The following is a 12,263-nucleotide window of genomic DNA, read 5'->3' on the forward strand; positions in this document are numbered from 1 at the left end:
CTATATTGCTTGGGAAACACTAGCTTTAAAACTTTCACTAATAAGGCAATGGCCTGGGGACAGGCTTAAATGGTAGAGTACCTGCTTAGCAAATGCAAGGCCATGAATTCTAACCCCAATACCACTAGTAATACCGATAATGATAACAATAATAACAAAGCCAGGAATGGTGGCAAAGGCCTGTAAATAATCCCAGCAGTACTTGAGGTGAAGCAGGAGGATTATGAGTTCAAGGCTAGCCCAGCAAGAATCTGTCTCAAAAAAAAAAGATAAGAGGCCGGGCACTGGTGGCTCACGCCTGTAAACCTAGCTACTCAGAGGCTGAGATCTGAGGATTGCAGTTCAAAGCCGGCCCAGGCAGCAAAGTCTGTGAGACTCATATCTCCAATTAAGCACCAGAAAACCAGTAGTGGCACTGTGGCTCAAGTGGTAGAACACTAACCTTAAGCTGAAGAGCTGAGGGACAGCACCCAGGCCCAGAGTTCAAGCCCTATGACTGACCAAAACAAAGGGGGGGGGAGAGGGAGGGGGGAGGGAGGGGAAAGAAAGAGGGGAGGGGGAGAGGGAGAGATACAGAAAGACACACACACACACATTCAGAGAAAGGGGTCAACTATTTAAACACTAATATGTAACTTTCTCTGATCCTTCATTAGTGACTGAGTTGGCAGGGAGCAAAAAAGCACATCCTGTGTATCATTTAAGATTTGTTTTCCTGGGCTGGGAATGTGGCTTAGTGGTAGAGTGCTTGCCTAGCATGCATTAAGCCCTGGGTTCAATTCCTCAACACCATATACACAGAAAAAGCCAGAAGTGGTGCTGTGGCTCTAGCAGTAGAGCGTTACCCTTGAGCAAAAGAAGCTCAGGGACAGTGCCCATGCTCTGAGTTTAAGCCCCAGGTCTGGCCAAAAAAAAAATGTATGTTCTCCTTTATCCAAATAATGAAAGTCTTTGTTGCCTTCATTATGGACATTTTAGTATAATCTCTGAAGCTGTAGCAGAATAGGCCAAGACTAGACAGACTTGGCTTTGTTTTTGTTCAGAGTAAACCTGAGAAACACCTCTAAACTTGAATCTGGGACTTGGAATCACCAGCCAAAGGCAATGTCCCTTAAGCGTCTAATAAATCCAAGCCATAAGTTATATATACCTTGTCATAACAAAGTCCCCGTTCCCTTGATGCTTCTAAAAACTAAATAGTACTTTTGGGGGAAAAAAATCTTTCACTTGTAGCAACACATCATTGTCTACCCATCAACTGGTAAAGACTACTTTAGACTATGAGAAGTACAAAAGGACAAAGGCATAAACTTTGAATAGGAAAGTTTATAATTCAATCAGGCATTGGTGGCTCATACCAGCAATCCTAGTTATTCAAGAGGCTGAGATCTAAGGATTGTGGTTCAGGACCAGCCCAGGCAGGAAAGTCCATGAGACTCTTATCTCCAATTAACCACCAGAAAACTGGAAGTAGAGCAGTGGCTCAAAGTGGCAGAATGGTAGCCTTGAGTCAAAGAGCTCAAGGACAGAGCCTGCGCCCTGCATTCAAGCCCCAGGAATAACAACAAAAAGTTTATAATTTAAAAGGAAGGAATAAACAAAAATGCTGACAAAAAGAAAAACATGAGACATGCAGTCAGTCCGGGCACCAATATTACACACAAGGACCACCTGACTAGTTGCTAAAAGACGTCAGTGACTTCCTAGGAAAAAACAGATTTTCTACCCTGGCTAACAACTTGGCCTCGCTATTTCGAAATACAGATTTCCTAAATGCCTTCAGCAGAATGACACTTTACATTTATTACTTCAGCTATTACAAAGTAGTAAACACAGTATCTTCAACAGGGACATAAAAAAAATATTAAAGCTTTGTTACTGATTTATCTGTCCTTTTTTTTTTGTTGTTGTTGTTGGTCATGGGGCTTGAACTCTGGGCCTTCGCGCTGTCCCTCAGCTCTTCAGTTCAAGGCAAGTGTTTTACCACTTGAGTCAACAGCACCAGAAAAATACTGAAGAAAAAATTAAGAATCAGAAGGGCACTGGAGGCTTACAATCTTAGCTACTCAGGAGGCTGAGATCTGAAGATTGAGATTCAAAAAACTTTCCTGCTTGGGCAGGAAAGTCTGTGAGACTCCTTTATCTCCACTAAACTACCAAAACAGCTGGAAATAGAGCTGTGGCTCAAGTAATAAAGCACTAGTTTGAACAAAAAAGGGACAGTGACTAGGCTCTGAGTTCAGCATAAAAATGAATGAATTCAGAAATACTTTTTGCTGCATGTTTTTTCAGAACATGAAAATCATGGCCTCAGTATACAGCATTCACTAATCTTCTCACCAACTCTGTGAGGAAATTATTCTTCAAGTTCTCACTTTACAAACACACTCAAAGACTAAGAATCAGGGATAACCTGCCTGAGTTTACTCTGGTACAAAGCCAAGCTAGACCCAAGCCTCCTGTTGTAAATCCTATGATTTCAACTATGCCATGTTGACTTCTTATTGTTAATAAAATCAAGGTACCTGTTGCTTTACAGAAGTAGATTAAACCCATAACTAAATTTCTCTTAAAAGGCTTTCAGGCAGAGACTTGATGGTATTTATTAGAATATAAATGGAAACCAGGGACTTTTTAAATCAGTAAAAATCAAGGAAAGGGCTTAGAATTGACTCATTTGGAGAGTGATAAGGAAGAATATTGAGCTGATAGGACAAGCACTAGTAATTTTCATCCTAATTTTCACAATAAAGAATCAGGGTACAATTGAGACAGAAAGTAAATTAATGGGTACATGTTGCTGAGAAGGATAGGAAGGCATACAAGGAATTGAAAGGTGACAGTTAAGGGGCCTGGGCTTTCTTTTTAGGGCCATAAAAATATTCTAAAGCTGTGGTGATGGTTGCATAACTGCATACACTAAAACCCACCAACTGGAATGTTTTAAGTGGGTAAATTGCATGGTATGCAGACCATGTTTCAATAAAACTGTTTTAAAACAACAGGAAGGAGGGGCTGGGAAGGTGGTTCCGTGGTAGAGTTCTTGCCTTGCATGCATAAGGCCCTGGATTCGATTTCTCAGCACCACCTAAGCAGAAAAAGCCAGAAGTGGCATTGTGGTTCAAGTGGTAGAGTGCTAGCCTTGAGCTGAAGAGCTGAGGGACAGTGCCCAGGCCCAGAGTTCAGGCTCCACGACCAACAAAAAAAAAAAAAAAACAAACAGGAAGGAGCAGCTTGCTTATACACTTAGGTACTCCTGCAAAGATGAAGGAAATTTACAGTTTTGTAAAGCTAAATCATTATTTTTTAAGCTGAACAATTCTACATAAAGGAACACCTTTTTGGAAAATTTTGTGAGACAAAACATGTTTTCAAAGCTGGGTGCTGGTGGCTCACACCTATAATCCTAGCTACTTAGGAGGCTGAGATCTGAGGATTGCGGTTCAAAGCCAGCCCAGGCAGGAAAGTCCGTGAGATTCTTATCTCTAATAAACCATTAGAAAACTCGAAGAGGCATTGTGGCTCAAGTGGTAGAACGCTCTCCTTGAGCTGAAGAGCACAGGGACAGTGCCCAAGCCCAGAGTTCAAGCCCCATGACTGACCGGGGTGGGGTGAGGGGGAACGACATGTTTCAAAGTTAAAGAGGAAATGGTGCTGTGGCTCAAGTGGTATAGCACTAGCCTTGGGCACAAACAGGCTCAGGGACAGTGCCCAAGCCCTGAGTTCCAGTCCCACAACAACAAAAACAAACAAACAAGCTGGGACCAGGTGGCTTATGCCTGTAATCCTAGCTACTCAGGAAGGAGATCTGAGGCTCCTGGTTCAAAGCCAGCCCAGCTGTGAGACTCTTATTTCCAATAAACCACTCAGAAAACCAGAAGTGGAACTATGGCTCAAGTGCTAGAACTGTGGCTCAATGGTAGAGCACTAGCCTTGAGCTGAAGAGCTGAGGACAGCACCCAGGCCCAGAGTTTAAGTACCATGACCGACAAAACAAACAAACAAACAACAACAACAATAAAGTTATTTTAAAGAAAAAGAAAAAAGGATTTGAGGGCAAAAATAGTAAAGACATAGATGCAGCAATTTAGGTATGCAATACTCAGTGTAGTATTGGAAAAGAAAAGAGATGAAGTTAAAATATTCAGTAAATTCTTTAGGGTCTCCCCAACTGAGCACTAGTAAGAAAAACATCTAGGGGATTTAAGAAGCTGCTATAGCCCTAAAAAAATTGATTCAAAAAAAAAAAAAGGAAAAGAACTGGAAAATAGGAGTCACTAACCTACAACTATCAAATGAAAATCTGCTGTCAAAAATTTCAAGTTTAGGGGCTGGGAAGGTGCTCAGTGGTAGAGTGCTTGCCTTGAGTGCATGAGGCCCTGGGTTTGATTTCTTAGCACTACATAAGCAGAAAAAGCTGGAAGTGGTACTGTGGCTCAAGTGGTAGAGCGCCCTGGCCCAAAGTTCAGGCTCCACAACCGACAAAAAAAAAAATCCAAGTTCAGGATGACCCACTGCAACAATGAGACTCACAAGACCCTATGTTGGAAATGAATTTTAAAACTTCAGGGTGGGGGGAAGAGAGAGAGGAAGGTGAGGGAGGGAAGGGATAGTAGGAGAAAAACAAAGAAGGGAGTGACAATGCTCGATAAGAAATGTACTCATTACCTTACTCATGTAACTGTAACCCCTCTGTACAGCATCTTTACAATAAAAAAAAAAATTTAAGTTCAGCCAGGCACAGGTGGCTTATGTCTGCATTCCTAGCTACTCAGGAGTCTGAGATTTGAATATCCCTGTTCACCTGGACAGCCTTAACACTCTTATCTCCAATAAACTACTCAGAAAACTGGAAGTGGCACTGTGGCTCAAATGGTATAGCACTAGAGTTAAAGAGCCGAGGGACATCGCCCGGAGTTCAAGCCCCACAACCGACCAAAAACAAAACAAAACAAGTTCCACCAATAAGGATTTTTAATACCTGGACAAGATCCTTCCTTCCAACAAGCATGGCTGAAGTGGCATTCTTCTGGCATGTTTCCTGAATATCATTCACATTCAATCTGAAAAAAAAAATTTAAGAATAAAAAAGTTACTTTCTAGTCTAACTTCCTAGATTTAATAGACTATGTCTCCTGGCTTAACAGAGTAGGAGGAACTTCCCCTTGGGTGTCACTGAAGATGTTTTACTTTATGTTGGCGTGAAGCTCCCTTCTATCTGATAGGGTAGGGAGGAAGTAAACTGGAGCTGATGTTCATTGAGCTGTGAGTTCTTGTTAGGGGAAGGTAAAATTGTTAACAGCTTTGAAGCCATGAAAGGAAGCTGTCCTCAAACATTAATTCACCAACTAGCTTTTCTGTGGAGTTCCCAAGGCTAATGGGATTTAAATATACAACACTGTAATTTGTACATAGGATATTATGCTGTATGTGTGCTACAGAAAAGACATTTGTTAAGTGTTGAAGCTCAGGAAGGAACCACAGGTTGGCCTCTGCAGACTGATCACTCACCTCACACTTCCCTTCAGTCAAAGTAGCTCTGCTTTTATCTGCTTTCTATATTGAGTGTGGGAGCAGAATTCAAGGGAAGTCCCCAAAGACTCCTGCCCCCTGCTGTACACACATTGAATAATCTCTTCCTTTTGAATATGGGCAGCACTAATGGAATATCACCACTGGATTATGTTACTAAATCCTAGACTCTGTCAAGAGTCAGATTACCATGAGTGGGCCTGATCTAATTAGGTAGGGCCTTAAAAGAGGTAATGGGGGCAGGGGTAGGGCGCTGGGAATGTGGCTTAGTGGTAGAGTGCTTGCCTAGCATGCACAAAGCCCTAGGTTCAATTCCTCAGTACCGCATAAACAGAAAAAGCCAGTAATGGTACTCAAGTGGTAGAGCACTAGACTTGAACAAAAGCAGCTCAGGGACAGTGCCCAGGCCCTAAGTGCAAGCCCCAGGACTGAAAAAAAAAAAAAAAAAGCTAACGGCTAAGCAAGCCACTATACTAGTGTTAAAGAAGATGAAATTCACTTAAGTGTTCTTTAGTCCAGAAGGGTTTGAATTCTGTTAATAACTGAATGAACCTGGACAAAGACCTTGAACATCAGAGTAGATCACTATGGGGCCTACAGGATTTTAGCTGGGCGAGACTCTGAGCAACAACCCAGCAAAGCCAGGCCCAGACTCCTGACCTATGACAACTGCAAGGCAATACATGTATACTACCTGAAGCTGCTGAGTTTGTGGTAATATGCTATACAACAACAGAAGGCTAATATACTGAGCTTCTCCTAAAATTGCTTTTGAAGACAACTTCCAAAGCTTTTAAACACACAACACACACACACACACACACACACACACACACACACACACGATTTGCCAAAGTGATAAGCACAGCATACTTGAAATCTTGAACTTACATGTACAATTCTCCCAGTGATTTGTGAACAGGAAGAAGGCAAGAAACATCCTGGATGATAACCTTCCCAGCAGCTTTGATGGGCCGATTGCCAGAGTCTGAGCCCTCACGCTTACTCTTCCACCTCCTTGATTTCTAGGGAGAAGATGGCAAGATATAACCAATAGGACTTGGAAAAGCAGAAACATACAGTTGCAGAGCACAACAGCATATTTGGGTCATTAGTCATTTGCAGAAACTGTAAATTACATCATGCCCACAATTACATGAATCAGCATCAATAGGAAATAAAAGGATGACAAAGGACACTGAGCTCTTGATCCAAAATCCTAACAGAAAGACAAGCACCTGTGGCAGGGCTACATACATTCTGCAGGTGTTCACAAATGGAAACTAGGAAGCCAGAATTAATTAATTTTAAAATAGCAGTTCAAGGAGTTAGTAAAGACTCCCAAAATGTGGGAGAAGAACCAATTTTAAGGTTGGAGTTTAGTACTAGGTTCAAAGGTCTTGCCTGAAACCAGTTTTCTCTTCTCAGACAGTTTCAACAGGATCTGTGGGATATTTAGCTCAGACACACCGGCACAGGCTCTGCCAACATTAATCTATGGAGGAAGAGAAGCCTGGAAGCTCTAGGAGAGTTTCTACTCTTTTCTAGAAGACCTGAATTATTTCTACACATCGATCCCTTCAAAAGGTCCAAGATATTCAAGTCAGGGGATTGGGTAGTGGACATGGCGAGCATGAACATAGCCCAGTTCCCCAGATCTGTCACTGTAAGTAGCTCTCTATATGAGGAGTCTATGCATGTATAATGGGAAATGTTCTGGAAAATGAGAATTACCAGACTCTGCTACCTTCAAAATGGCAACCAGCCAATGGAGCAAATATTCTATTTTATTTCCAAAAGTTAAAAGAGTTAACCAAAATGACTCAGCTAAGGAAACTAACAAGCCAGGTATAAGGAGCAGGTGAAAAGGAGCTACAGTTTGGAGTCAGAAAACCAAGGTCATTTTTTTTTTTTTTTGGTTGGTCGTGGGGCTTGAACTCTGGGCTTGGGCGCTGTCCCTGCGCTCTTCAGTTCAAGGCAAGCACTCCACTTGAGCTACAGCACCACTCCCGACTTTCTTTCTTTCTTTCTTTCTTTTTTTTTTGGTCATTCATGGGGCTTGACCTCTGGGCTTGGCCGCTGTCCTTGTGCTCTTCAACTCAAGGCGAGCATTCTACCGCTTGAGCCACAACACCACTTCAGTTTTCTAGTGGTTTATTGGAGATAAGAGTCTCATGGACTTTCCTGCCTGAGCTGGCTTTGAACCATCATCCTCAGATCTCAGCCTCCTGAGTAGCTAGGATTACAGGCATGAGCCACTGGTACCCAGCCAAACCAAGGTCTTATTACCACATATACTGGTTCAGTATGACTCTGGGAAAGTTTAATCATTTGCTGGTGATTTAATCTCATGATAGTCACCTTTTTTCCTCCCTTCTCAATAATAACTTGTGACTAACAATGGATCCTGTTGGCCAATACCAGAAAGTCAATGAGGGTACAGTAAGAAAAATACATGGGTGTAAACTGCAAAGACTGGGAAGAGCAACCTAACAATATGTGTGTATGTAAACCCTCAGGAACCTAAATTAGCTCATTATTCAGATTACTCATGGGCAAATTTATTTTCTACATGTGATTTTCACATAAATACGCTCCTGTAAATTATTTTAGGTATAAAAATCCAGGCATTTCTGACCACAATATCTTATCTAATCCCAAGGGCATCCAGTGCATGTAACTTTCTAGAGATTTAGTATATATCTCAGTATTTACTAAATGCAGGACACCTGAATTTAGTTCCAGGCCAGTAAATGAAGTGTAGCCAAAGTATCTGTGAATGATTTATCATAATTTGTAAGTGCATATGCTGCACCAACAATTTGGACTGTAACCTATTTGATCTTGTGAAGCAGTTCCACTGCTACTTACTACTTGTTTATGCAACGGGTCCTAATTCTTCAATACAAGGGGAAGGGTAATCTATTATTAGGGGGAACTCTTCAATCTTCTGCATGTTCCTGTTATATATTTTCCGAGGTCAGTCTCACTGGCTGGCCTTGAACTCACTGTGTAGCCTCAAACTCCCTATATTCATCCACCTCAGCTTCCTGAGAGCTAAAATGACAGTCCTGATTCTTTACTAAAGAAGAATTATGTGCATATTCACTATCCTTTTGCCAGGCACAGGGGGGAATCATGCCTTTCATCCTAGGTACTAAGGAGGCTGAGATCTGAAGATCACAGTTCAAAGCTAGCCCAGGCAGAAAAGTCTGTTCTTTTTTTGTTTTTTGTTTTTGTCTGTCATGGGGCTTGAACTCTGGGTCTGGGCTCTGTCCCTCAGCTCTTCAGCTCAAGGCAAGACTCTACCACTTGAGCCACAGCACCACTTCCTGTTTTCTGGTGGTTAATTGGAGATAAGAGTTTCACGGACTTAACCAGGATCCTCAGATCTTAGCCTCTTCAGCAGCTAGGATTACAGGCATGAGCCACCAGCACCTGGCAGAAAAGTCTATTTGTAAGACTCATATCTCCACTAAATTATCAAAAAAGCCAGAAGTAGATATGTGGGTCAAGTGGAGAGTGCTAGCCTTGAGCAAATAGGTGATCAGGGATGGATCCTAGGCTCTGAGTTCAAGCCCCAGGACTGGCACAAAATCAAGCAAACAAAAAATACTATCCTTTTATCTACAAACATCCTGACTTGGGTCCACGTAAGGGGAGGACATATTAAAAAAAAAACAGCTCGTCAGAATGGGCAGGAACCAAGTAATGTTAACTGATATTAGACAGATGTAGTCATACATGCACTGTGCGCGAGCTAGGTTAGGGAGTGTGAATTAGAGTACAACTACCCTACGATGATAGTGAACAGTGAAATTGACCATCTCAACTGAGATTTAGGGTATCATATTGAAAAAAAAATGATCTACATTAAAAAGATTCTAAATGGAATAAAATACAATCCATCTAATTTAGTTTTCTGGAAGTCTTCAAGATACTGTTCCCAGAAGTCACTGTGGCTCTTTATTACAAAGAGAAAATGAAAATCAGTGAATAAGGGAGCAACTCATGGCAGCTCATTAAACTATACATCTGAAACAAATGGAGATTCATGAACGATGGGGGGTCTACCAGCTTTTAGAACACAATGGAGAGAGCCATAATTGCCTGAATTTTAAGTTAAGACTAACTAAAAGCCCATTATTTATTATATGAAGGCTCATATGCCAGAAGTGCTCATTTGCAAGTAGACTAGCTGATTTGGAAATTCACAATGAAACAGGTCCAAGTATATAAATATTTGGCTTAGGATTTATAGTTCTGTCTGTGGCTGTTAGAATCGTATCATCTCTTGTTTGGATAGCCCACTTGGGGCTGGTAGTTGGGGCTGCAGTTGTGAGACCCTGAAGTACTTTCATGTTTCCTAAGAGGGACCTGAAGCTTATTCAAGGTTATAGTCAGAAAGAGCTCAGATCTGAACAGGCTACTAAACCCACTTTTGTTAACTTGCTTTTCAGAACTTTATGTGGTTTTTCAATTAAGAAAAAAATTAAGTCTCTCTGTTAGTCTGATCCATTTTTAAGCAGATCCATTTCTGCACATAAGGAGATTCTAGTGATATCTACCCCCACCAAATCATTCTCCAGAAATTACTCACTTTTTCAGTCACTTTCTGCCAAATATTATAATTGTTTGGCTCTTTGCTGATGATCAGCAGAGCTACAGCCACGTGGCTTTCCTTGGGGCAAGCCTGCTTCAGTCTAACACTACTTTCAGGCCATGTTTGAGAGTATGTAACTCACACACGTGTGTTTAATTTCCTTCTGTATATTTGTGAAAATCAGGCACATTCAGATGGAAGAAAACTCAAGAATCCAAAAAGATGTCTTAAGATTCTTCCACCATTTGCAGAGATCAGTAGAAATAAATCAATGTGAGTTGCCAATAAATATTGGATGAAAATGTGGACAGTGGTCTTTGACAATGTTTTAAAGTTATTCTTCACTGAATTATGAAAAATCATAGTCTGTATTTTGGACTTCTTGAAACACTGGGCTTCTAGGAGTTTCTGTCTAGTCTGTACTGAATGTATAAGGAATGCTCTACGGCTGGACATTGGTGACTCTTGCCTGTAAGTCCTAGCTACTCATGAGGCTGAGATCTGAGTATCATGATTCAAACCCAGTCTGAGCAGACAATCCAGGAGACTCTATTTGAATTAACCAGCAAAAAGTTATAAAGTAGAGGGAGGGAAGGGGTGACATTGTCCTAAAGGAAATGTATTTTTCGCCTGACATATAACTGTAACGGTTCTGTACGTCACCTTTATAATAACAATTTAAAAAAATTTTTTAAAGTTCTAAACAGCTCAAGTGGTAAAGCATCAGCCGTGAGCAACAAAACTAAACAAGAAAGCAAGGTTTACTTTCAAGTCCTAGTACCAGCATGGGGGGGGGGCAGAGAGAGAGAGACAGAGAGAGAGAGACAGAGAGAGAGAGAGACAGAGAGAGAGGGGTTATATGGAACCTCACTCAGCTGCCTCTGAGCCTACAGGAGATTTTGCAACATGAGATCACTCTAACTCTAGCTGCCAAAAGTTACATTGTGAAAGCAATTATGGGATTATGGGACAGTACTAATCCTCTCTCTCTCTCTCTCTCTCTCTCTCTCTCTCTCTTCCTTTCTCTTAAAGTAGTTTCTCTCTCTCTCTCTCTCTCTCTCTCTGTCTCTCTCTCTCTCTCTCTCTCTCTCTCTCTCTCTCTCTCTCTTCCTTTCTCTTAAAGTAGTTATACAATGGGGTTTCAATTTCCTTTTGTTTCAATTTATTTTCCTTCTTATTTCAATCTCTCTCTTCTCTCTCATCTTAGTGTAGTATAAAATAACTGCAAAATATTGTCAAAAATCCTTAAGAGGCTACAAATCAGTGTTGGGTTTAAAAAAATTGTTTGTTGGTTTAAATATGAAGCATTTCCCCTTCAAGCTACAGGGTTAATCCATAATCCCATCTAATGACCAATTATTATAGAGATTGAAATATAACAAAACTACCTAAATGAAAATATACTACCTTTCAAATCAGATGTTAGTTGTGGCCTTAGATCCCAGCTGCTCCCTAACCAAAAGTTCCACAATTTTTTGGGGGATGGGGGGTTCCCCTAAGATCTGGTAATAAAAAGCATTTCTGGTCCATCTGCATTTCCCTTAAGACTGATTTTTCTTTAATAGCTTGCAGGCCATTTGGGGAGTCTCTCTTGACTGTGCAACTGTCAGGTATCAACATCTGGATTTCTCTTGGGATCCTTTGGTTTTAGAGAGCTAAGGTGTGGCTACTCTGTCAAGGTTAGGAACCATGATCTAAAAGCCCTAATCTTCTTGCGTTGCTTCAGTCCCACTCTGACAGGCTTTTGTGTGGATAATTTTCTGTGCAGTAAAATTGGTACTTCAAGAAGGCAAAAGGCTACATTTCCCTCAGGTCTTTACAATGCTCCATCACCAGAAAAATGTCCTTTCCCCATAGATTTCATGAAAAGGGACTAAAGGAAGAGAGGCAAAGCAAGACAGACAAATTATTACATGACGAGCTCCAAGATAACCCTGTGAACATCCCAGGAAGGTGCTCGTGGGTTATGGCAAAAAGGACAGGGAAGATGGGCAGGAAGGAGGAAGGGAGGCACTGAATGACAACCAATAGCCAGCTCACAACTGCACCACCAGTGTTACTGCTACAATCGGAGGCAACATCGATGCCAGTAAATGGGTTAAATGTAAAACCAGCCCAAGAATAAGCC

General features: G+C 41.4%; 1 protein-coding gene across 5 annotated transcripts in view; it reads right to left on the reverse strand.

Annotated features, from left to right (window-relative positions):
• The window catches only part of Wdr59 (WD repeat domain 59), an 80,784-nt gene that overhangs the window by 14,481 nt on the left and 54,040 nt on the right, over positions 1 to 12,263 (reverse strand). For all 5 annotated transcript variants that reach the window (XR_011372721.1, XR_011372720.1, XR_011372719.1 and 2 more), the window contains 2 exons: positions 6,424 to 6,557; positions 4,982 to 5,063 (listed from right to left, as the gene is read on the reverse strand). Coding sequence is in view for 1 of the 5 variants with exons in the window: in XM_070026299.1 (XP_069882400.1) it covers positions 4,982 to 5,063; positions 6,424 to 6,557 (216 nt within the window). In the remaining 4 variants the exon portion in view is untranslated. The remainder of the gene's footprint in view (positions 1 to 4,981; positions 5,064 to 6,423; positions 6,558 to 12,263) is intronic.

This window comes from Dipodomys merriami, unplaced genomic scaffold, assembly GCF_024711535.1.
Source record: "Dipodomys merriami isolate MVZ:Mamm:240054 unplaced genomic scaffold, mDipMer1.0.p SCAF_176, whole genome shotgun sequence".
In the NCBI taxonomy this organism is placed as follows: Eukaryota; Metazoa; Chordata; class Mammalia; order Rodentia; family Heteromyidae; genus Dipodomys; species Dipodomys merriami.